The 26,882-nt window shown below is 45.5% G+C and overlaps 1 protein-coding gene across 2 annotated transcripts in view; it reads left to right on the top strand.

Moving 5' to 3' along the window:
• LOC144142500 (uncharacterized) overlaps window positions 1-26,882 on the top strand; it is a 104,772-nt gene that overhangs the window by 13,156 nt on the left and 64,734 nt on the right. Inside the window, exon 1 of one of the 2 annotated variants that reach the window (XM_077674052.1) lies at window positions 25,717-26,719. The exons of the other annotated variant lie outside the window; for it this stretch is intronic. Coding sequence (XP_077530178.1) covers window positions 25,769-26,719 — 951 coding nt within the window. The 5' untranslated portion in view covers window positions 25,717-25,768. Of the gene's footprint in view, window positions 1-25,716; window positions 26,720-26,882 lie in introns of those variants that run through there. 2 annotated transcript variants of the gene reach the window in all.

Raw genomic sequence — 26,882 nt, 5'->3', positions numbered from 1 at the left:
CCTGGAGAACACAACTCATTAACTTTTTTCTGGGTTTAGTTTAAAACCATTCTTGTCTGTCCAGCTGGCAATTTTTTTAACACATAGGTGGACCTGACGTTCAGAAATTCACATATTAGATGATTTAAAGGACATCTGCACATCGTCTACCTACATAGACTAAGAAATGGTAGGTGGTCATGCCTTACCAAGGGAGATCATTTTATTTATAAACAGAGTACAGCTTACAACTCCACCTTGCGGCATGCCGTTTTTTTGCACATGAATCCTTGACAGTGCATTACCAACTCTTACGAGAAACGTTCTTTCAGAGAGTAACTAGCCCCCGCAGCTTTGTACTAACCGGAAGTGCAACCCAGAAATCGGTATGCGCTCCTCTTCTACAGCGCCCCCTGGGCAGCACATGACGCTCATACGGATAGTGAAGACACTCTCTCCACGTGGTAAACTCATCAAAGGGGAGAGGATAGTTGCAGTCCAGCATGCATTCCAGCGAGTCTGAGCGACTACGAAACGACCGGCTAATTCAACGGCCTGCATCACTCTTGCCATTGCCCACACCTCAGCCGATACAATCATCACTGACTCTCAAGCAGCATGTCGAAGCTACCTACGCGGAAGAATATCAAGACCAGCTGCAGGAATTTTTCTCCAGCGACCCCCTGAACGCAAGATCCGTCTTGTTTAGGCCCCTGCCCACTCGTCCCTTCGCGGCAATGTGATGGCCCACACGACAGCCCGAGAATTAGCCTACCGGGCACCGCGAGACGACTGGCTTCAGGAGCCTCATCCCCTAGTAACATACCAAGGCATCACACAGCACTACATGCTGAGTAGGTAAGAGTATCCTCCTGCCCACCCGTCACTCACCAAGGAACAGAAGCATAAACTCAGGCTTTTGCCGACAAACACGTTTGCCACACCTATCTAAACTTCACGCTATCAATCCCACCCTCTACAGCGCAACCTGCTCACACTACGGTAAGATCTGTATCCTCTACCACATGGTCTGGGCCTGCCAAAAAAACCCAAATGTTTTCCCAATTCCCAACCCTTCTCATGAGCAGTGGGAGAGAGAACTGGCCATCTCCAGCAGCGAAACTCAGCTTCAGCTGGTGGTACGTGCGGAGAAGGCAGCAAGCTCCAACGGGATCTTGAAACCAGGAATCTTTACTCTCACTCTCTCTCTCACTCTCTCTCTCTCTCTTTCCTGCACCTGCCACTGAAGTAGCATCTCTAGCCCACCAAGAACGAGTGAGAGGGCGATCTTTTAAACGTAATAAACGCTCCCTTCCCACATGCTGCAGACGATGCACCCCGATCCCCGCGTTGTCAGTGGCCCGGCGCCGCGGCCGTTGCCTGCAAGCAACTGCAGGGACGCCCGCTGCATGTTACTCCTCATGCAGCTCGACTGCTGGAATGTGGCGGAGCCCCTGCACTGACACGGGGCCAACCACTCCCTTACATATGCGGACCGTTCAGGATTAGAGACGCTGGAGCTTCCACCCCCGCCACGCGGGCCAGAGAGCAGAGCTTCACCGAGCGCTCTAGAGTCAAGGCATTCTTAGCGCCGGCATGGAGAACCTTCTGTTCCCGAAGAAGCCTGCGCCAACCCAACGAGAAGTATTCGCCGATCTGCTCCATTACCTGGAAACGACCGGCCTCACGCAGCGGCTGTAGAGCGGACTGCAGTGACTGACTGATGTGCCCAGACTGACAGTACCACCTCTTATTCTTTATCCTGCCTTTATTTTTTTCTCTGTCTCTCTTTGTCTACTTTATCATTTCACTCCCCTCTACTTCCCTTCCAAGCAATGGTTTGTATGCAGGTGAGCTCCGTGTAGAGCTCAAAAATATACCCAGTGCACTTCCTTTCCTTTTCATTTCCCACAAATCAAAATTACCATGCTCCCCCGATTTCTGGCGGGCAGCCAGTCGCCTCTAAGCCAGCACTGCGTCAGCGCCGTCATAGAGGCGCATTTTTCACAGCGCTCTGCGCTGCCACCACATGCGGCCGCTGTTGTAACCTCTTTCCGTCCGCCGTCTCCTCAAAGCTATGTTAACATTATGTGAAGAGGCGCTTTTCAAGGAGCAGCAGAAGCAATACAGACGAACCGCACGGCGGCGTCGCCGAGGGTCATGTGGGAAGAAGGAGGAAGCAGCAAAAATCGGAAGCGAAACGGTCGTTAAACAGGAGAGAAGGATGACGAACTAGTGTGTTCAGAGAGCTACCGGTTCGACGCGAACGTTCAAGTAACCTGTGCTCCGAGCCGCATCTTTTTCCTGGACCGTGGCCTTCTTTCGTGATCGACCAGCTGGCGCACGTCACCTCTACACGGCCTCCTGACATGCTTAAGACCAGGCCTCCGTCAGTATGCAGCGATGCCTCCGAAAACAACTCCTTCATAAAGGGACTGAGGATGATTAACAAGTTACACAAGTGTCTCGGCTACTCCTTCTTCTTCTTCAAGACCTACGAAGGGCTAATGCGCATCTCAGCTTCTGTGCTTGGCCCGTACTATAGAGTTTCATACAATAACAACTAGAGAGGAATCTGGCGCTGTGATCGTGCGCCTCAATGGGCGTGATGGGTAGTTCTGAATTTGGATTGGCGTTCATTGGCTTGTGGAAGTTACTAGGGATTGCAGGCGGTTTTGTTTTGTTTTGGATTGACATGAATGCATTTGCCTACGCGGGGTTTCGGAAGAATCTATCAAAAATACGTTTCTCCTTGAACTGCATGCCGCGCGCGAACTGACGCTGCCCCGAGTTGAATGTTTTATAACCAGAGTTGCGCATTGGGTGCGTTATCAATTCATTACTGGCACAGCGAGCACGAAAACACAAATAACGGCGCTCTGTGCGGCGAAGTTGTCGGCGAATTAGGAGTTGCGGCGCTGCTCATTCGGCAGAGCAATGTATTGTCGAAGCTAACGGCGGTTGCGAATCGCTTGGAACAGCCACACCTTTTGTGCCAACGCCGGCTCCTACGGCGTAGAACAGAACCACCGGCGGCTTATAGGAACGCATCTTGATAAATGTTACTAATTCAGGCAAGAATAACTTCTCCAAACGTAATCGGTTTCCTTTTTTTATGAGCACAAAACTTTTCCTAGTATTACACACTACAAACGCCGAAAAATTTCCAAATAGTTTTTAAACAAGTCCGAATTTTGCTGTAGTTAGAGGCAAATGGCAAACCTGCTCCACATACCTCCTCGACTCCGCGTCTGCTTTTTTTTAAACGCGCGGTTTTATTTCTTACAAAACCAGGTTTCCGTCGCTAACTTTCTTGTTTTTCATGTAATTTCCAAACGGAGAACCGGGCAATAAGAGCTTTTTTGTCAAAAAACACAATTTGCGCAGCCATAGACCGGTTTCGATCCTACGCAATCCGGTTCCAGAACTACCCATCATTCCCATTGAAGCGTAAGCGCCGCTGCCATGTTCGCGTTGACACTAGCGCCAGTTTCCCCTCTAGTTATTATTGTATGGAACTCTATGGCCCTTACCTCATCTTCGCCGTCTGCTCCAGGGCGTTGTTCGCCGTCGTAATAATTTAAGAAGCCTACCGATTTTCCCTCCTGGTGCAGTATTATGATGGAGAACCGATTCGGCCTATCTAAAAGTGGATAAATATTATATAACTCGTTCGGTGCCTTGGAATTGAGCTGGTTTGTATTGTGACACTGACTGCACATCACTGTGACTTCTGCGAAATCATGAACGACCTGGCAGCGATGGAAGAAAAGTTTCGAAATGTGACTTGCATGCGGCACGGTATAGTCATGCTAGCTTTGAACGTCCTGTTCTCAGTGATGGCGCTGTTGTCGATGTTCGACGATATCGGCAACCTCGACGGACACATGCCCCACTGCGCAGGAAATTCCTATGCGGCGTGTTCATCCTGGTGTTTTCTTGTTCTCTTGGTGAATTCTTGCACAGTCGCAATTTCCTGCGTGGGGGCAGCTAACCCTCTTCTGAACGCATGCTGATGCTTTGATAGTACACTGTGTTCACTGAGAAATTCGTACGCACAGTTTCCAACAACATGCAAACAACAACGACTGCCGCGCCATTTCTCAGAGAAAGCTAAAAATACGAATGGATTTACCAATGATGCAGCATACGCGCGCTTGTCCACCGCTTTCGGTAAAGGCTCAGCCCTTCTTGTTGAGTCACGAGCGTAGAGGAACACGAGACACACTGACCCCGCTTGTCTCATTTTTCACAAGTGGTATAATAATCTCACGCGTCTATCTTGCTTTCTCTAGGCCGCAAGCAATAATAAAAAAAAAACATTGGCCGCAAGCATATCTGCTAGTGCGCGCGTATGCGGCTACCAAAGGCGGAACGTGGCGGAACTCAGGCGTGATCGGGAGGTGCGTTAGTGCTCTGCGCCTGCGCGAGATGGCCTGGCAGTCCCGTGTTGCGACTTGCAGCACATAGGAGCGATGCTCGGGCTTGTGGGCTTCTGAGAAGCTAAGTCTGCAATCGGGCTTTTGGCCGTAGGCCTACTTCGGTTAAGGTTTCTAAGGGCTTGCATGGAGAAGGTTCGCATAATGTTAATAACAATTTTAGTACAGGACGTAACGTACTGCGGTCATTACAAGCATGACTTCTAGGCTGTTCCCGCAAGCACAACTCGTTCCTTTACGCTTGTAAACAGCCGGCTCCGTTCATCTCCGAATGGTGACAGCAATTGCGCGTGGCCGACGTTTCTTTTATCTTCTCTTTCTTTAATACCCTAACACAGGTACGCGCATGTTTTCACGCCAAGAAAGTCCTCGCAAAAGTCGTTCCTTGGTGTTTTCCGGTAAGCACGAGCGCGTCTGCGCGCTCCCATATCATAGAGGCTGAAACCTGAGGTTCAATAAAAGTGAATAATAATATTAGTTATTTACTCAAAATCTAGTCAGGAATGGGAAAGGCTGTGAACGTGATGATGGCGTCTACATTCTCTTGTGTATTCCCGTCGCATTTGCAAGTGTCCATGACAGTGACTTTTGGGAGCGCACGGCCCAGGCGAGGCGATGGCCCCCCCTGGATGGACTTAATGTTTGTTTGGATATGAGCTCTTCCCTCTGCCACAAGCCACAAGACGTCCCACAAGATGGGGTACATTGTTGGCATCGTCGGAGAGTGACATGAGGAGCAGGTCACGATGGTGGTCTCCGTGTCGGTCTCGCAGGTTTGCTTGGGTGTCTCGAGCGGCAGGGAACATATGCCCGCCTCTTTGCGAGCACATCTGTCGTGGTAGCATACCCGGCTCTTATCTTGTGCACCAGGATCTTCAGGCCAGGGGAAGTCCTCGAGCTGTTGTCCTGGGTCGTGAGCAATTAATATAATGGAAAATGAAGTTGTTACTGGAAGCGTTCGAAGTGCTTTGGCAACTTCATCTATAATTTACCGGTAGCGTGAATCCAAACCATGTTCCATCTATCTTGTTGCAATTTAGTTTACTGTACCAACAGATATTGAAGAGTAAAGAAAGTAAAGGCATGGCTTAAGTGTCTTGGTGTCGCCATTTCAAGTAACCTCAATCGGAAGAATCGCGTAAATAACATATGTGGATCAGCTCAACTCTTCCGTTTTTGAACAGGAAATTGGCGACAAAAACGCCAGCAGTCAAACGTACGGCGTGTGCAACCGTTGTACGTCCTTTGGAATATGCTTGTGTTATGTAGGATCCTCACCAGCAATATCAGATTAACCAACTTGAACGCATTCAGAGACTTGCAGCAGGGTTTATATTTTCTGCGTATCGCAAAACTCAGTAAGAAATCACTTTGCTCGCTGTAGCAAACTTATTGACACTCGTAACAGGCAGAAAAATCCCCCGACTGAAGTTTATCAACGCTCGGATAATAAATTCAATTTACAACAGTCGAGATATTGTTCCGTCTTGGCAGAGTCTCTCCCCGTGTAAATCAACCTCATGTTTTTACGACTTACTTAAATAAAAATAATGTTATAAATATTCTCTCCTTGTTAAGATAACGGCAGAATGAAATACCCTCGATTAACAGATTTTTGCTGACAAAATGACTGTCCAATGATTTGAACGGAAGCTGCAAATGTACCTCTCGTGGTGTGTTTATTTTGTTTTGTATGATTGCTTGATGTGTTGACGAAATGTCTGAGTCCTCCCACTCTGTGCCAGACTGAAAAGGGCAAAAATTATTGCACATAAATAAATAATGCGAACTACAAACTACAAGAATAAACTTTTGGGAGTATTCTTATGATCCACGTCAGCCAGTGCACATACCCGGCTGATTTACAGAGAAAGGGACAGCGTCGGTTTGTCGGAGCACCTTACCAGATGACGGTCGCACTGGCCGGGTCCTTCTGCGCATGCGACCACTCTCTCTCGATTCTCCGTTTTCCACCGTGATAGGGCGCTGAGCCGACCGGCGGTCGATGCTCCGGCGACATTATTAAAACAGAGGCCGTCTATACACGTGCTGCGGAATTATTATTCAACAAAACAGTTACCCTTCCACAAACGAACCAACGTGTACCTTGTTATCCTCCACATTAAACATTCACGACGAGCACCCGTACGTGACACTCCACGCTGCTCTCCTTCTCTCTGCTCGCTCCCCACGGCTGTACAATGCACCACTGAATTAATGGGAAGTGGAAAGGGCTGCTCAAAGAAAGGTACAAGCCAATTAACTCAGTCACGCGTGCGAATTATATTGACTGTCAGGCTAAGAGGGAGGACGGGCATCGAAACCAATTGCAGAAGCGAAGACCAGACTCCTTGTCTTCTTCCAAAGCTCCTGCTGAATGAACTTGAGTAACTACACGACCTCCTGAGATGCTTTCGTCAATGACTCCGTCAGTATGCAGCGAGACCTCCGAAAACAACTCCTTCATGAAGGGACTGAAGACAATTAACAAGTTACACAGGTGTCTCGGATACTCCTTCTTCTGTTTCAAGACCTACGAAGGGCGAATGCGCATCTCAGCTTCTGTACTGAGTCCTTACCTCATCTTCGCCATCTCCTCGTGGACCTTGTTCGCCGTCGTAATGATTCACGAAGTCTACCGCTTCTCCGTCATGGAGCAGTATTATGGAGGAGACCCGATTCGGCCAATGGAAAGGTGGATAAACATTCTCTACTTCATTCGATGCCTTGGAATACAGTTGGCCTGTATTGTGGCGCTGCCTGCGCACCGCCATGACTTGTGCAAAGTCATGAACGACCTGGCAGCGATCGAAGACAAGTTTCAAAACGTGGCTTGCATGCGGCGCCACGCCATTGTCGTCGTATCCCTGAACGTCCTGTTCTCAGCGATGGCGCTGTATTCGTGGTTGGAAGAGCTCGCCAACCTCGACGGGTATATGCAGCCACTGCACATGAAGATGCTATGCGCCGTGTTCGTACTGGTGTTCTCTGAAACAGTGTGCATGGTCGGCTTCAGCTGGATGATTTATCTCAGTAAGGCACTTGCTTCGTTTCTCGGGTGCATTAACGAGGAACTCGAAAATATAGCAACGGCGCGACCTCTGGTCCTGCACGACCTGGCAAAGCAACATTCCCAGTTTTGCGAACTGTGGCAGGTTTTCGGGAGGTGTGATAAAATATTCGGTGTATGCCTTTTGGTGACAGTGCCGCTGAATATACTCACTGCGTCTCCGTGGGGATACGCCATCCTAAGCTCGTCTGCGTCCGTTCTGAACTTTACCACGGGTGTCGTCGGATTACTCGTCTCTTCCGGAGAACTTTTCGCCTTGGGAACGTATGGCAGTGCCGCGCAGTCAGAGGTGGGTATATCTCTAAGGCTAGTTTATGTGCAGAAGTACAATCTCACTTTATGTAATACTATAAGCCGTGCTTCAAGATGAATAGTTTGCGAGAAAAAATTAATGCAATATTTATTGGTGTATCTTCAGAAATCACAATCTTGGAGCCCGGCTATATGGCCCCGCATTGCTCCTGCTTTAAGGGCATAGTATAAGCCCTATACTTCCCTTGCTTTTTCGGCCACTTTCAGGTACCTTTTTCTCGGCGTCTACTAAAGGTATCTACATAATGCATGCGGCATCTTTTTTTTTTTTAAATTTCAGGCTCTTTTAACCGTACCAGAATTATCAAAATCAGACAAAAAGAAAAAAACATTTTAACCTTTTTGCGCTAGCACCTCAGTTTTGGCTGTATTTGCATATTGAAAATCGTGTAACAAAAAAAACCGTTCCGTGCATATTTTCAATTCTGGCACAGTAGACGTAGATAACAGGGAAAAAAATCAGTGGCGATCATGGAAGATATAGAAAATAATGCTACCTGCTTAATCAAAAACATTGTTTTCAGCTAATTGAATTTAAGAAAAGGGTTGAAAAACAATACTTTTTTTGCCACATATGCCACTCGAGTAATTTATTTACTAAGCACCAGTTTCGCTGCCACCGTAGAAGTCATTTTATCCGCTTTTCAACCTGTCGTCTGTCCTGCCGTGCCTACATCGTGAGCTGTTGTGCAGCTCTGTTCGCAAAGTATCTTCGCTTGCAGTCACCCTTTTTCATCCACTTGATAGTGGTGTTGCGCCCAGGGTTCAATCCGAATATTTTCATAAAGTTGGCTCATGCGATGGTACCATCAGTGAATGAAAGAACAGTATCCAATGTTGCATAATGAGAGTATAAGGCACAACAAAGACTTCTTTTGGAGACAAGCTTCGAAGCACAAATATGTAAAAAAATGTGCACAGCGCCTTTGGACTGCCTTGGCTCGAAAATGAGCCATGCAATGGTTTCCAAAAATTTTCTAATACAACTGGTCCAAGACACGCGTTTTTATCTGGAGCTGGAAGTTTCTTGATGAAAAAAATGACAAAAAACATAAAGCACATTGCAAAACGGGGCTTGGTCACTTCCTACTTCCTTACGGAAAAACTCTTTGTTGATCCGGAAATACCACTTTTAAGAAAAGTGTGATAATACAAAATGTGCATAAGGAGATGAACCTCCGTAATTGCGAAGAAAAAACAAGTCTTATTTTAATTTCGCCTTGACCTGCGCCGTTAAAAAGCCCGCAATCCGACGCTACTCGCACGCCCTAAGTACACCATGCCAACCAGGATGTGGGTTATAAAAACATCATTGGCCAAACTTGCTCGCTTGAGCAGTGGCAGTGGCTCCCTCTCGCCACTTTTGTTCTACACCGTTATCGAAATTTCGTCGCCATCATTCTCATTTCGTCCTTTTTTGACACCTAATCGGCCCTGCACTCGCTGCAAACAGTATTTTTTTCGCTTGGAAGTCGAGCTTTTCAAAAAGCCGCCGCTTCCCGAGCAACTTGGCCGGGAGCTGTTCGGAGGTAGCGCCACCGCTGACCATTGAGCAGGATTTCCCTACTCTCCACACGCACTCTGACGTTGTCTGTCTATTTGTCGCTCTGCGTCCTAAATTAAAGGCGCTAATTCTTGCCGCTATCGGCGATATATTGCTCTGGCACTAATACAAAAACATCTTTACGATGTTTTCCTAGCGAGTGCTAATTGGAACGGGAGCAATGCAAAGACACCCGACTGACTCATTCACGCGTACGAACTCGTCAACCAAGCGGCACTTCTCCCTTTTTTCTTTTGTTTCCCATCGCACATCCTCTTTACCGGTAGCATTTGGCGCATCTAGTGTGACTTAACCGCTGCAACTACGTTCCATGCTAAACCTGAACACTCCCATATATTTCACCCACTACGCGTAGTTAAGTCTCCTTAGAGGTGTCGTGTGTGTCTTGCAGCAAATTAAGCCTGTAATATGTCAGTGCTAGTGGTTTATTTCCGAGACCTTGTTAAGCCTGAGGTTGTCACCTGGTGGGCCCAGAGAATGTCAGTTTTCATTTCGCAATTCAAAGTTGTTTTTAATCAACATTTTACGAAACTCACACCGTAGTAACGAGCTAAAATATCACGTGGTTCCGGAATATTTCTCCTTGCCAGCATTTTTGCAACTTGTCTTTGTGTAATCGCATTACCAGGAAGATGTGTGACTATAACCTGCAATTATAACTCCCGGTAGCATTTTCATGTCTGCAAGGATGCTGACAATTGCAGCGCCATTCGTTTATAGACGTATATCTTAGAAGGTCCACTTTCGGGATTCCCTTTTTGAGCATATAATGGCCCATAATCCAACCACCTGAAAGAGATATAATAGTAAAAGCAGCCACTATACTAAAATACTATAATATAGTATTTTTCTATTTACTACACTACACTATAGTACACTATACACTATACTATACTATCCTAAAAGCAGCCACTACAGATACACTCTAATACGGCACACCCTTCGATCATCCTCATTGCCCCAACCGCAATATTTTTTTTTCAAATTGCCGTAATTTCGGTCCCTCAGTTTTAAGTCCGTTCCAGAAGATAGGGACTTTCCTCCTCCCCCGGCCAGTACAGTGGACCATGGATCACTCCCCAGACCGAACCCACCTCCTTTTACAACCTGTGGTTCTGCCACGCAAGCTGAATTTATTGGACAAAACCGCAATTACAGCAAGGTTGGCCAAAAATAACTAGAATCAGAACTTGGTGCGCACCCGTTTCCATTGTTATCCATAGAGCCGTTTCAAACTTGCTGAAAGTTTCTTCGATCAGACTTTGGCACTGCTTCTCAGCGCGCCCCATTTTTTTTTCTAACCCCGGCGGGCGCGGAGCCGGGAATGTGCGTGATTTGTGCGTGCGTGCTTGTCGGCAAAATACGACGGGAAGGTGGGCATCCTTCGGCGGGGTTATAAAGCCGACGCTTAAAGGAAAACTTCAAGTATACAAGCGTTCTTCGCGGTTCAAAAATGGTGACATGTCAGCGTAAACTAAGCCTCGTCCTGATCACTTTTCAATGAGCCCCAATGGCGACAGCGTCGCCAGTTTTTCTCGCAATCAATGAAAAGTGGAGGCAGGCACTGGAGAAACGTTTGTCATTGGGCGCGTGCTTACCAATATTAGGTGGGCATTGGTGAATTTCGTACGCTGCCGCTGAATGTGCGCGTCACGTTCTCCCCGAAGATGAGAGTTCGAGGAGGAACGAATTTTTCCCCACTTCCTTCGATAAAAGGGCGAGTGAAATATTGCCGCGAACCAGGTGTTGGGTTTGTTTATGTTTTCTTTTTACTGCCCGGCCGTTCCCGGTTCTGTTATCTGTGTCCCAAGCGAAGTGCGGGTTCCATTCTTTATTTTTAGGCCGCACCGGCTATCTGATTCAGATAAGCAGACTCTTTCGCCCTAGCGTCACTAGCCCATAATAATCTTCTCTGATCTACAATGTTTTGGATGTAAATCAACGTTTCCAGAAATACTCGCGCCGAAAGATAAAAGCCTGCAGAGCAGACGCCGCGGCATTCGAATCGCCGACGCTCGCTTACGCACGTCACTTTGTTGGCTGCTGCTTCGCACCTGTGCACTTTTTGAGTGGTTAGGGGAGCACAAGTTCGCTCCAATAAACTTCGTTTTCTTTCAAGACACCTGTGTCGTCTTTGGCTACGTGACAATATCCAAGATCCGTGATCCTTGCTGGCGTCCAAGCAGACACAGAAGCGCACCGAAGTCCCTTAGCCGAGCTGATAAGTTAAATTAGCTTACTCCAGAGGGACTCTATGCCTATGTGCGTGAATATGTGCAAACAGGCTGTGCCATCCTTGTGCACGGTAAAGTAGAACATTTCCTATTTGCGCCATTGCGTTACTTCCTCTATGGAGCTTGAATTGTAAATAATACTGTTTATTTATTTATTTATTTATTTATTTATTTATTTATTTATTTATTTATTTATTTATTTGGTCAATACTGCCAGCAGCCTTTTGGCTGCCAAGGCAGGAGTGTACAAAGCAGTGAAATGATGGATTTTGCAAACTGCGCGAGCACAAAAGAGGAACAAGAGATAAGTTAGACATATAACACAAATATGCACAATATTTAAGGAACAGCGACCAAAAAAAACAAATATTACTGATTTCTGTAATGTGTGAGGAACAAGTTCGTAATTGGGCGTGTAAATTACAAAGTACACACTGGAAAAAAGTATACGACAGGCGTAGCACTATATGTAGCTTATGTAGAACAAAAAAAAAAGGTGATAAAGTCATATATAGGCCAAAATGCTCTCAATGGCGTCAACACAAAAATTTATGAGTAGGGGAAATCAAGGCGTAGAAAAAACAGCAGAGAAATCTTTTATCCCCATGTTGTTTCAACACCATAAACCTGACTCAGGGGTTCGGTTTTTATTCCTCTGATATAAATGAAAGCGAATATTTTTAGGTAGCCAAAGGTATACACGCTGATATCCTGTTTAAAGCAAGAAAAACGCTGCTGGCTCTTATAGAATAAACTGCCGAAAGTAGGAAAAAATGGCCCCCACCTGCACTGTCCCTACAAGGTTTGTAGATAATATTGAAAGCGTAACACATGGTTTGGGTATGGGAGAAATCTTATTTTCCGTTGTAAGGTATAATAACGCTTAACCTCACGAATCCCCAACTTGAAGAGTGGACTCCACACTGTTTTTTTTTTCGTCCTAATAAATGATGTCCTTCTTCCGTAGGCACAGGAATGGTGGTGGGCACAGAAGAAAAGAAAACGCTTTGTTGATACCACAGACTCATTAATGGAGTGCTGCAATTCATCTGCCAGCTTGAGAAGTGAGCGAAGAACAGAATCAATAATGAGCCCGTTTTGCAGGAGAGCAACCCTACCCGTAAATGTTTGTATTTCATGAATGCTCCCGGCACTTATGGAACAATTGTATTCCAGGTAAAGTATAAAAGCAGAAAAAGCTTGAGTACATTTCCTCCTCCTCTTCGAGGGAACAGGCGTCGGCGGGGAGCGTTCTATTTGGTCATTAGGCGTAGCCTTAATGCGCACACGTCATCAGTGAAGCTCATACAATGGAGATTTTTTTACGTGAGTTACACCACAAACACGTGTTATGTTTTTACAGCGCAGTACTCGAATATGTTGACTTCATCATTCACAGGAAGCATGTAGTACAGAGTGTCTTTTTTCCTAGTACAAATGAATCTTACGCTAAGTTTATTAGGTTTTGGCAGCGTGAGGTGCACGTTTTGTGTCCCGGCACAAAGAAAAATTTGCGGCCTTTATTTTCTGCATTTTGGCGCTGTCACGATGTAGGGTCGTTCTTATAGTCATCTTGAGTCAAGGTTGTATCTTGACCGCGATCTCCGGTTGCCTTTGCCGTCCGTCACCGCCGATTCCATTGTCTTTTCCCTTTGGCTCACCGCAGGCACGTTTCTTTTCGGAAGCTTGATTGATTTATTTATTGTAGGGTTTAACACGCCGACGCAACGCAGGTGATGAGGCGCGCCGTAGTGGAGGGCTCTGGATTAATTTTGACCACCTGGGTATCTCTAACGCGCAACGAAATCTCGTAAACGCTTCTCGCCTCCACTTTTCGGAAGCACGGGGCCTCCACGTAGCATCAAGGACGTAGCCAGGGGGGTTCTTCGGCGTCAGAACACCCCCAGAAATTTCATGATCGCTGTATCTCCCTCTCCTTGCGACTCTTTTTCCGACCATATTTTATATACACTTCACCTATAAATTGTAATATAAATGGGAAAATACAACAACACAGCGAAAATAACATATTTTTACCAGCAGAACATGTTTATAAATTTTTTTTACCAGCGGGTTATACCACCACTCGAAAAAAATTTCGGGCTACGCCACTGCGCAGCATGTTGCGTAGGGACGTTGTTAATTTTTAACCAAATGGCACATGCATAGCCTCCCTGGAGCACAAATGTAATGTCCAGTGTGCACTTTATTTTTGGAAAGTCTTACTACAAAAGGATGGTCTTCCTATCATGGTGCGGAAAGCCCTCACTACTACTAAACAAATCCCTCATAAGTGCGTAACTGTTCCTGGTCGCGGAGAAAAAATCCTAAAATCTTAGCCATGTACCCCTTCACTTTAAATCACCTATTTATTTTATGGCATTAACGTTCGCGACTGGCCAACACCATGCAACAAAAATTCTCCAGGGAACTTATGCCTGTTCACGTGCTTAGCAGGCGAAAGCCAGGAGATACTATTCACTTTTTAGAGACGATATTCTTTCTTGGGTTATTTAAACGGCAAAATTTTTGTCTGTCTGTCTGTCTGTCTGTCTGTCTGTCTGTCTGTCTGTCTGTCTGTCTGTCTGTCTGTCTGTCTGTCTGTCTGTCTGTCTGTCTGTCTGTCTGTCTGTCTGTCTGTCTGTCTGTCTGTCTGTACTCGCGAAGCAACAATACCCATCACCCATATTCAACGACGCTTTTCACAAAGCGGCACACCTTGATGGCCAAGAGTGGCTATACTACCAAAAAGAGCTAAACCAGAAGGGTAGAAGCAGCCTTGTTGTAACGTTGGGGTTTAATTCCCCGAACGTAAAATTTTTAAAAAGCACTTCAACATGCTACAAGAGGGTGAACGGCTTTCGAAAATCTTCCCCACCCTGCCTTGTGTCTCGTATACAGGGACCCCAAAAACATTAAACATTACCTTGCACACGACAAAACTGAGAGGACACCCAAAAGTGGGTGTCAAGCATGCGGATAGGCTCGGTGCCGCGTATGTAAACACGTGCAGACAATTACCGTTGCAGAAAGCGAAAACTCTCATTTCAACCACCTCATTCACGCGACACTCGATTGTGACTCTTCTAATGTGGTTTACCTTCTAAAGTGTGGTGTGTGCAGAATTCAATACGTTGGTCAGAAGGACACGGCATTCCTCATGCGCTTCAACAACCACCGCGCACGTGTTCTTTCGCGCCCAGATCTACCCTTATCCCTCATATTAACTCCGAGAATCACCCATCCAATGCCACCAACGTTACACTTTTACAGGGTGGATTTTCTATTACAAGAGAGCGCGAGCAACGCGAATCATACATTATTCAGAAGTTCAATTCCGTAGAGGCTGCAATTAATGTTATTTATTTATTTTTTTCTTTTTTGCTTTTTATTTATTTATTTATTTATTTATTTATTTATTTATTTATTTATTTATTTATTTATTTATTTATTTATTTATTTATTTATTTATTTATTTATTCGAGTACCTACAGCGCCCAAACTTGGGCATTAAAGTAGTGGGGAAGAGACCTACAATTTGAAACTTGATACAGGGTATGAATACTCTGTATCAAGTAAGCATGCTAAGCTTATACAGTGTGTACACATTCTTGCGAACACGAGGCACTCAAGACAAAATAAAACACAAACAGAAATGCATACAGAAATTGGCAACTTTCATTTAAACAAAAATTGTGATAGAGCATTTTGAAATGAGGGTGGCGGGGTGGAGGCAATATATTCTGGTAGATTGGTCCATTCGTGTGTGGTTTTCGGTAAGAAAGAGTATATAAATATTACGAAATAGATTTAATCTTAAGAATTTGCGTCTGTTCTGCAGGAGAGGCCCACCCAAATGTTTGCGAATGCACGAAGAATGGTTAGTGAAATCATAGTTACCAGATACAAATCGCGCTGCTCGTTTTCGAATCCTTCCTAGCGCATAAGTACATATTTTAGTTTCTGGATCTCAAGCCACACAACCGTACTCTAAAATTGTACGAACATTAAAAAAAAGAGCGTTTCCTTTAGTTTAGGTGGGGCCTGTTTAAAGTTACGTCTTAGGAAGTTCAACACACGGCTCCCTTTGGCACCGACGTATTCAATGTGGTCGTTCCAGGAAAGGTTGCTCGTAAAGAAAACGCCTAGGTACTTATATTTCTATACAACTTCGAAACGATTGCCTACCAGGAAGTAATTCCTATTTAGAATGTTCCTTTTGTTTGTGAAGCGAACGGTATTACATTTTGAGAAGTTGAGTGTCGTGTTCCATGTGGTGCACCATGAAAATACAGCATTTAGATCACTTCGTAGTTGAGCAGAATCTCGAGCAGACGTGACGTCACGATATATGCAGCAGTCATCTGCACACATGCGCATGTCATTCATAAATATCAAAAAAGAAGGGGTTCCAGAACATATCCCTGGGGCACCCCTGATAACACATCGACTTCAGATGGATTCACTCCCTCGAGAACAACATTTAGAGCAGACAGCTCAAGTTATAACAAATTGTGTGATGCAGAATCAAAGGATTTTTGAAAATCTAAAAATACACAGTCCACTTGGCATCCCTGGTCGATCGAGGCAGCTATATGATGACTAACTTCAAGTGGTTGAGTATCACAGGACACCCATTTTCTGAAACCGTGTTGCTATGGCAGAAAAAGTTATTATCTTGAAGATGGGAGATTAGATTGGCATAGAAAATGTGTTACATCGATTTACATATTACACAAGTTAGCGAGATCGGCATGTAATTTTTTGTTCGTGTTTTGTCTCCAGCGTTGAAGATAGCGGCAACGTTGGCACTTCTCCAATCGCCAGGTAAACAGCCAATCACTATTGATTTTTCGAAGAGCAAGACTAGAAATGGCACGAGTGTGACAGCACAGTTTTTTAAAACATAATTAGGAATACCATCATGACCAGGTGCCGCGTTTTCTTAATTTTTTGTAGCAGAGCTAAGACTCCACGTTCAGTAAAACATATTTCCATCATTTCTAAATATTCCCTGACTAACTCAGAGCCGTAGGATAGGCAAATGGATTGGGCTAAAACGGACTGAAAATAAGAATTGAATTTCTCGGCTTTACCCCAGCTTTACCTTTAAAGTCTTCGCTGAAGTTGAGGTCATCTATAACATCTGGAATTGTGTCCTTCGCAGCCTGCTTGCTTTTAACGTAGTTTCATACTTCTTTCGGGTTATTTTTTATCCTATCAGTTAGGTGACCCAGATGCTCAAGTTCAGCACTGCGCATCCGTTTAGGGACACTCTTGTTTAATGCTTATAACGTTTCTTATAGCTGGAGTTGTGGTGACTTGCGGTACTTTCGATACACGCGTTGCCTGCGATTAATCAAAGCCTTGAGACTGCTGTTCATCCAGGGCTTACCAGTTCTACGCTTTGAGGAAAGCACCCGTGACCGAACATTAGTGCATGTAAGTGATAAAAGCTTAGTTTTGAACAAGTGCCATGTTGTATTTACATCCAGGTTGGTAGCATGGTGTCTAAACTCCGGTAAAAACTGATGTAGCTCTCTGGAAAGAGAGACATGTTATCCCGGGCATATTGTCTTCTATACATGCTCTTGAAAATCTGGCGGCGGAATAATATCTTTTCTAACTTGTAAGTATCTGTGTTGTTTAAACATGTAATGTGGTTATTCCTATTTTATTTATTCACCTTTTTTTGGTGTCCGCGTAGGTGGTATATATCACAAACAAACATCAAGGCACCCTCTCACGTTCCCTCCAACAAATGACCCGCGTTACTCCCGGGTGCGGGGAGATAATTGTTCTTGAAGTTAAACCTCCTTCCCCTGGTTCATGATCAGGGACGACCACTTCAGCTGCCCGGACACGCGGCGGAATAATAGACCTAAGAATGATGAATGCCACCCGTCCGTCCGGGCGGTCGCCAGAATTGTGCTTGTTTTGAGCCACAGTGCGGAGATCGTACCTACGCTTTTAACGAGCCTTCCTAGTTACTTGTAAGGTTGGCGTCACTGAAATATGTGTGCGGCTGCGCCCGCTTCCTGTAAACTCTTCCCGTAATGTCAGTGACCACTGGAATTCTGTTCCCCACCCCCTTCAGTGATTGTGTGAGAGCCTCCCTGCTACTGCTTTGCGCATTCCTTTCTTAAGCAGAGCAGCGCCCTTCTGTAGACGGCCGTCCCTGTCACTCTTTCTACAAGCCGTCGAACGATGGAAAGAACTGAAGTACAGCAATTTGAAAGAGTTGTGTGCTTTCTCCCGTGTGCATATGTTTAACTTTTTAAACTTTCCACTCACATTGCCGAGTGTGTGTGTTTTTGCTTTGTTCCCCCCCCCTCTCTTTTTCCGGTGTCTTTGAACGACTGTCTCATACGACTGAAAACGTAGCAAGTTGCTAACGAATCGCCAGAATCGTTTGCACTTTTCCATATGAGAGCAACTTCCTCTCACAGTTGGCCAATTCAACTAGTACTGACGCAATGTTACTGACTCTTGGGGAAAAAAATTCGAATAAAAACATTATCCCATATTATGCACCTCGAAAGTTTACATTCACTTACATTTTTGGCCAACGGTCATATTAGATTTCAACATAACGACAACCGCACGGGAAAAAGCAACTTTTCTCATTACATTCCGTTTTATATTCATAAAGTACGCCGCAGCTGCGTTAACATCTGTGTGCAATGCTACATAGTGTGCGATAAGTATTGCAAGCCAAGACGAAGTATACTCTGCAGTTGGTCAACGCTCCACCTAAGAGTATGCCCACGCCACCAATCACTTACGACAACAAAAAGGCGATTTCAGGAAAAACTGATGTTGAAAATAGCACCCTAGTGCCCTAGCTCTATGCTCTGATATAGCCGCCATGCGACCAAGAAATTGCAGCAGCTATGAGCATTCTTCCAAACTGTATTCGTAACTTTTGCTCTAATGCACATACACAAAAACAACTCGCATACTACTACGGTTTAGACCAGAGTTGTTTCTTAAGCATGCATAGTTGTGTTGACCTTACTAGGTTGGAGTGCTCTTTCGGGTATTAAAAATGACGTTTGCGCGTGCCTGTGCTCTTCTATGTGGGTGAGTGTGTGCGTTTATACAGGAGGATCAAAATTAAGTCGACAGCTTTTTTTTTTAAATTACGCGCTTATATTTACGTGAAGACCACCTCTACAGTGATGCTATGTGCCCAGGGGGACGCAGAATTAGGGTGTAATTCCTGATGTCGATGGCTTAATTAACTGAAATTGATTAATTAGATTTTAGTGGCTGCAGTAAGTAGGCGTGTTTGTATTGAAAAGTGAGACGGAGTCATAATTCTACACAGTTTCATTTGGCAGAATTCTTCTAGTCCATCCGTACTCCGAGATACGGAACTGCGAAGTTTAATTGTCGTTCGCATGATTACACATGCCAGACCGTGATGACCGGCCCGAAGTTCCTCCCTTTTCTGACGTGGCTGCTGTGTACAGTGCTTAGTTTGACAACGGGGTGGAGGCATAGGCAAAAGTGATAACAGACACCCTTTCAGTCTTGGTTGGCTTTATCGCAATCTGCAGTACTCTGAACCGCTATCCAAACACAGAACGAAAGGGAGGAGCTTTGCGGCGATCTTCACAGTCAAGCATGCGTAATCATGCGAACGGCAATTAAACTTCGCAGTCATGTATCTCGGAGTACAGATACGCTAAAATAATTAGACCAAATGAACCTGCGTAGAAACACGATTCCGTCTAACTTTTCAATACAAACATGCCTGCTTACTGAAGCCACTAAAGTTAATTAATCAATTTTAGTTAATTAAGTCACCGACATCAATAGTTACCCCATAGTTCTGTGTGCCTCTGGGCACATAGCCCCACTGTAGAGGTGGTACTCACGTAAATATCAGCGCCTAACTAAAAAAAAACCTGTCGACTTATTTTGATCACCCAGTATATGTTTATAAACGTGTGTCTCCGTGTGCGTTCGCTCGTGATTATGTGCAGTCATACAAAGCCTTCAGCACTGCCTCATATGGTGTGTATACTATTTAGGTTGTGGCGCCGACATTATGTGCCCCTTAGTAGCCCCAGAAGAGAATTCCGTGGGATTTTCCCCGATTCCGTTTTCCCATATTTTTTAGCAGGGAAGCTTCCAACGCAAAAGTGGACCCATCAACTTAATGGAAAGAGTAGTGCGTTGGCAAGTAGCGGAAATAATTAGCGACTAATGAACAAAAGGCAGGCCCGGGTCACATGTAAGACCACATGACAATGGCTGTTCTGAAAGGGACACTGAAGTGAATTTGTCAAGCTCCCGTTTTTGCTTGCACTGCGTAGACTGGCTCAAATTAGCCCACTTTTCATCGTTTATCCGGTTGACAAATCAGTAATTATTTTACAAAGCGCCGAAGAAGAAAAACTACCATGCGCGGTTTGCGGCGGCCGCACCAACTAAAGCTGTGACGTTGGGAGGAGCCGCACCGTGATTGGACGATGCCCAAGGTGAGCAACCAAACAAGTTTCGGTTTCGGTTTCGGTTCTGTAAAACACAACCTGTGGCGTTGTTGGATGGCCATTCTCAATAACTCTGTAATCATCGTACCGCGTTTCTGCCATGTTGTCAGCTGTAAAAATGCATAAAGATAAGCCTCCCAGGACGGCTTGAAATCGTAGCATTCACTAGCCGAGGCCTACGCAGTGCATGGACGCCCTCCGCGTACCCGCAGACGCACAAATGTCATGGCTTTTCCCCCCCTATTTGGAGCTTGCCTCACTCATGCCTGTACCGTAAAATGCGTGTTCGCACCAGGCCAAGGGTCTTTTCATTCTGGCCTGTGCCCACTGCCCGCAAGCAGTCGGTGCTTATGGACAGCACGCCAACGAGAACTCGCTAGCGCGCCAGTGCCAGCCTGCGTGCGTTCTGTGAACTAGTTCGTGGAGCCATGAACGTTGCGGCCCAAACAAAGGTGAACTCAATGTAGAAAACATCGGCAGAAAACATAGAAGTTAACTTACAAAAAAAAAAAAAAAAAACACGTACCCGCGGAGAATCGAACCCGTGACTCGCAAAATACTCCGCGGTGACATACATGCAGCCTTCGACAACTCGGCCACAAGACGGGCTGCGGCGAGCATGGTAATATAAGGTATATATGTTCAACAAGTTTACATTTTTATTTAGTTTTGGCATTTCAAGCAGCTTAGGTGACTATTTGTTGTATTGTGCTCGTGCAGTAAGCGTCCCCCGAGTTTCCACAATAGCTCACGTCTAGCAATTGCATTTCGTAGACGGAAAAGCGTTCGCAGATGCGTAGTCGTGCTGCTGACCGCTGTGCTTGTTCGCCCAGCGCAAAAAAGTGCTTCCCGCACCCTATTTTTAAGCTGTACGGTAAAAATATCAGTTGATTTTATTTCCTTAGTACCTATATTGACTTCGCTGACTCTTCTCCCGCCTTCAAGAGGCCTTATATTTTCCTACGGGCGTACCAGTCAGCGAAGCGTCGCATGTGCGCTTGTGCAGGGCTTGTGTGAAGCGACCTTGACTTGGAGCTAGATACAGTGTACAAACTAACCAAGTAAAGAAAGACCCATTCTTCCATTCACAAACGTGTCCTGGCTTCGTTTCAACTGAGCGAACGAATTGCGACGACCCGTCGGCGTCCGGCGGACGAAACGCTGGGCCGACTGACTCTGTCTGAAGGCCGGGGAGCCGTGCAGATAGCGCAGCCAATTGCGAGCTCGGCCCCTCTCGACGTCACACGAAAACGCCGCAGAAAATGGGCGAGCGTAAAGAGAGGAGGACAGCATTTTCGAATTAAGTTTTCTACTAAATAAAAGCGCGTAAACGCGCCCAGAGTGGTCGTAACATGGCCTGAGGACCCCGGACTACAATTTGCGCAAGTAATCCCGCAATGTTTACATATCACTTCAGTGTCCCTTGAACTAATGGCCCTGCCTTCTGGTGAAGGGGACTCTCGCTGTGCGTGGCTGACTGCCTCCAGAGCTTCCAATGGAGAGAATGGTTTCTGAAGTTCCCGCTACAGCCATTGCCGTTACTGATGTCCGCTCTGCATCCATTCGCTGCGAAGTATGGCGGTATGGGTCATTCGTTGAAGGGTTCAGGATAATCAGCAGGTTTCACAGGTTCTTTGGGTATTCCTTCTTTTCTTGGGATGATTCGCACGGAGAATGGATTGCATCAGCAACTGTATGCTGCCCATACCTTGCCTTTGCCTGCGCTTCTTGGGGCCTCTTCGTGTTCGTCATGGCACAAGATGCCTATTACGTCGCTTTCCTTGCGCGAGATTATGACAGCGAGCCTCTTCAAGCCATTGACAAATTTACCACAGCTCTATACTTCATTCGTTGCCTTGGAATACAGCTGGCCAACGTCGTGACTCTACTGTCCTATTCGAACGACTTCTGCGATATCGTAATGAAGCTGCAAGCCATTGAAAAAACTTTCCAAAGCCCCACTAATCTCCAGCCCGTAGCAAAGTTCATTATTTGCCAGAACGTAGTTTTCTCGGTGATGGCACTTCTCTCCGTATGTGACTGGATATCTCAGTTTGACGGCTACATGGAGCCATTCTACATGAAATTCTGTTACGGAGTATTCAGCTTGTTTTTTGTGGAAATGGTTTGCATGGTTTCGTTCAGTTGGGTCATGTATCTCAGCCGGGCATTCGCTTCCTTTCTGACCTGCATCAATGAAGATATTGAGCGGCTGGGTGCCGGGCAGCCGCTTGAAAAATCCAAGCTGCGCGCGCAACATGTTCGGTTCTATGATTTGTGGCAGGCTTTCCTGCTGTGCGATGGAATCTTCAGTGCCTGTCTCCTCGTGAGTGTGCCGCTCAACATTCTCAATGCTGCTCCGTGGGCATACTACATTCTTACATCCGGAAAGGACCCACGCGAAGTCTGCGCGGACGTGGCTGGATTCGCCACCGTTTGTGCTGAACTTTTCTTTCTCGGAACCCACGGCAGCGTTGCGCAGCAGCAGGTGAGCCTTTTAATGTGCATGTATATTTATGTACATTTATGTACATTATGTATATTTACGTATGTATATGTATGTACATTGCATAATGTGCATGCGTACGTATATTTATTTCTATTGCCACCGTAAAACATCCAAGTTGGTAGCTTTTCACTGCAAAGGTACTGACTCTGCGCTGCTGTCTCATATGGCAAACAAAAATTTTACGTGTGCCGAAAGGGCTACGAGTGTGTAACTGGTAGTGTCGACAGGACGAACTCGAATATGGTAAGAACAAATTCGAAGAGTAATGAGATGTACGAAGGAGAATTGGGTTTCCGGCAGAGGTTAGTTTACGGTTCTACGTTTTGCTTTACAACATTCAGTTGCTGTCTAGCACGTGTCTCGCAGCATTCTTCTGTATTTTTTATCTATTTCGTGCAAGATAATAAGCATAAATTATTCCAGCACGTATTTTCCCCACTTTCTGGTCTTATTAAGTTACATGTGTCATTGTGTACGTGCAGCAAATGATTTCGGGTTGCCCCAAAAGCTGCACGCATGAAACGTCTTCTCCCCACCTCGCATACATTTTCACAGGCGGTCCCTGTCACGGGTAAATACTCAGCAATCGCGGGTAAATCGCGGGCAAACGTAATTGATTCGAACTCTTTGACTAATGACTGATCTTTAGGATATTTAATAGGGGCTTACAGAGTTTATTCGGATAAGAAAGCGACGAGGACACGTTTCACCTGACTAATGACAAAGTCTCGCTTAACAGGTTTAACAAAAAACGGTTTGCGAAAGTTGAGACGTATACACAGTCGTTACTTTTTCTGAATAATTATCATGCAGTTTAAACTCTTTACAGAGGAACACGATGAACTGCTATTTGTCTAGATTGAAGACGTCCACACTGCAGACACCGTTGACTATCTCCAGTTTTTCAAACTGCGCTTGATCATCTGGTAGTTTATTCACAGTGTCTCGTCAAGTACACTTCTCTATTTACAACATCAATCTTCACAGGCACGGAGCTCGAGCTTAACGTAGACTACACATGGCGTTCGTGGAATACGAATGGAATGGAATGTGTAATACAAATAGATGTATTAGTTATGCATGTGCACAAAAAATCCTACAATCCTAGCCATGCACAGATTGTCTGCAAAACAATCGCAAGGAACATGACTGCTTTCAGGTGAAACAAGATACCTCGCTCTATTGGAAGCTATAGTCGAGATTCTTCCGAAGAGTTCTTCTCTGGAAGAACCTCCCAAAACTGAATGGCACCCTTCCCATTTATGACACAGTGTTCAATATTTTCTAATACATTCACCCTCAGCGCAATTCACAGAGAGCAGGTAAATCTCCCTTTCTTGCCACCAAGTCTTAACGAGCAGCTTTTTGAGTTAGCCTTTAAAAGATATGTTGGACGTTGCAGTAAGCAGCCTTTTACAAACACGCAACTGTATATCTTTCCCTGGTCATTCCAGATAGGCCTGGTCTACATAAGGGTACCCAAAAAAGCTTCAAAAATATTACATTTTAAAGATTGTCTCGCGGCTCATTTAACATGTGATAGGCAAAGAAGGGAGCTAGAAAAATGCCTTGGTGTCTGCAATAAGTAAAATGTCACGATTAAAATGAAGATAATGTAACATTGGGCAGGACATCAAAGAGAATAAATTGCAAGATGACAACAATAACAGGATGATTAGGGCAGCGAAGACAGACCGTGAAAATTTCTGCCTGCACAAAAAGGTGGGTTAAACTGAGTCCGAAACTACGGACAGTTTCAGAGGGGTTATCACACCTCACTGGCTATATAGTTCACGACCAAATACATACTGCGAGCCCCTGATAAAGCCTCTGTGTGTTACAGAAGGATGGCAAGTTGGGCTAGTTGGTTCATAGTTACCATAATGAAATGCAGCGCGAAAAAGGAGGGGACAAAAGAAGAATTAACGACGACACGGCGCTGTGTCGTCGTTTCGCGCTGCATTTCATTATGGTACCTCTGTGTGTTACTCAGAGAGCAAAAGATAATTTGCATCGTGGCGTCGATTTTGACACCAAATACGTGTTAGATGCATGGGCCCTGCTGAGTAGACGCAAAATGGAGTGACAGGGAAAACACTACCTTATATTCTACTTTGTGGATCGTGTTTCTTAAGTTTCGTACTAACAAAGGAACATGCCCACCGACATTATTCTAAGTTTAAGGTTTAGGACCTCCACCATGCACTTTTTTTCTTTTTAGAATCATTGTAATCACACAGCTGTTTACCAAGACAAAAGAGGTTAAGAAAGGTGAGAGATCGCAGAAGAACGAAATAAAACGGTCTTTTTATAAAGGCATGAGGTTAGCGTAGCAAGGTCTCCCAGCTTGCTACGCAAGATTGATGCGCCAATTCCCAGTAATAGGAAGCGTTCAATGGGAAAGTGACGTTGTTGCTGGTTATAGACTGCCCGCAACTGTAAACTTACAGATACTGATGAAGCCCTCGGCTTTGCGAATTGCCAACCGACGTTGCACGTTTAGAACCCTACCACGGGCCTAACACGTACAATCACCTAGGCGTGAGTATCTGGTAATTTGTTTTAGTGCGACACCTTGACTTTTAAGTCGGTGCAGTAGGTCTGCCGATAACTAGGACTCGTATAGTTAACCCTTAATGGGTAAATTATTGTGCGCACAGTTGAAACGTCAGATCATAATAATGTGCAGCAGGAGTGTCGTGGAACAATTCTCAAGAAAAAACCAAATGGTTGTTTCGCGTTGCATATTTTTGTGGTGTAGAAAACGCTGTCCCCAACAGTTCTTTTTATGAATAGGATGCGAAAACAAATGAAAACAATGTCAGAAGGAGCATGGCCTCTAATTTCTCCCGCTTCTCCCATGCAAACAAACACTCAAGCGATGACTGCCACGCCTATCACGATAACGGCCGTGGTGGAGGGGCAATCAAGTTAATGGAGAAAGAAGTGCGCCAGCCCCTGGAACAAAGATGAGCTACTGGTGAATAAACAATGAATCAGCACATGCGCAGAACCGTTATGGTTCCTCTCCCCCAAATTGTTGGGTTTAGAAGGTACATAGCATGCCTCGGCGAAAGAAAACGTTTCGTCCGGATCAGTGAAGTTTACGTCCTTGCCGATGATACACAATTAGAGGAGTTGAACTTCGGCGGCCATCAACATGGTTAGGCTCCGGTCTGCTTCTATCCACAGCGAGATCTTCGGGTACGCGTCCTTCGTAGACGGTTTCAGGATTATCAGCCGCTTGCACAGGTATCTGGGTTATTCCTTCTTCTCCTGGACGAATTTGCACGGCGAATTAACGCCATCTGCTTCTCTCCTTCGTCCGTACTTAATTTACGCCATTATATCTTGGTGCCTGTTCGCTTTGGTAATGATGCAGGATGGTTATCGCATCATATTCCTAGTTCAAGATGAGAATGGTGAACCGTTTCCTATCATCAAAAAGTGCGTAGTATTGTTTTACAACATCCGCTGCCTTGGGATACAACTTGCCAACGTAGCAGCGCTTGTCATCTATTCCAGCAGCTTATGTGAACTGCTGAAGAAGCTCGAGGCAATCGAACAAACCTTCCAGCGCCCAACGCACCTGCGAGCTGCAGCTAGGGTTATCATTTTGCAGAATGTCGTCTTTTCAGCGACGGCCGTCTTTTCCATATGCGACGAGATTGCCATGTTGCAGGATTACATGGAGCCTCTGTACATGAAGATTCTCTACGGCACGTTTAGCCTGATATTCGCCGAAACAGTTTGCATGGTGTCGTTGAGCTGGGTCATGTACCTGAGTCGAGCCTTCGCATCTTTCCTCGGCTGCATAAACGAAGACATTGAGAGTCTGCTCAATGGACAACCTCTGGTACACGCCAAACTCAGGGCGGAACACGCGCGTTTCCATGAACTGGGTGGTGCTTTCGAGGAGTGCGACAAAATCTTCAGTGTGTGTCTCCTAGTGTGTGTGCCACTGAACATCGTGAACGCTTCTCCCTGGGCTTACTTCATACTCACATCGCATAAGTCCTTCCTTACGGTTTTCATGGATGTGATCGGATTTACGACCATGTGCGCGGAGCTCTTCATTCTCGGGCTGTACGGCAGTGCTGCGCATGGGCAGGTAAGGAGAGACCAGGAATTGAATGCATTTGCTTCTTCTTTTGAACGCGATCGCAGGGTCTCAATCGGCAATGTTTCTGTTGTCTCACGTGGTTTTACAAGTAGTTATTTCTGGTAGTTATGGTTTAAAACATTGCGCTTTAAAACATTGTTATATTGTGTTT

The sequence above is a fragment of the Haemaphysalis longicornis genome, unplaced genomic scaffold (assembly GCF_048455015.1).
Source record: "Haemaphysalis longicornis isolate Haplotype H1 unplaced genomic scaffold, Haemaphysalis longicornis Haplotype H1 scaffold_6, whole genome shotgun sequence".
In the NCBI taxonomy this organism is placed as follows: Eukaryota; Metazoa; Arthropoda; class Arachnida; order Ixodida; family Ixodidae; genus Haemaphysalis; species Haemaphysalis longicornis.
The sequence above is the reverse complement of the archived record's forward strand: the minus strand, read 5'-3'. Positions and strand labels throughout refer to the sequence as shown.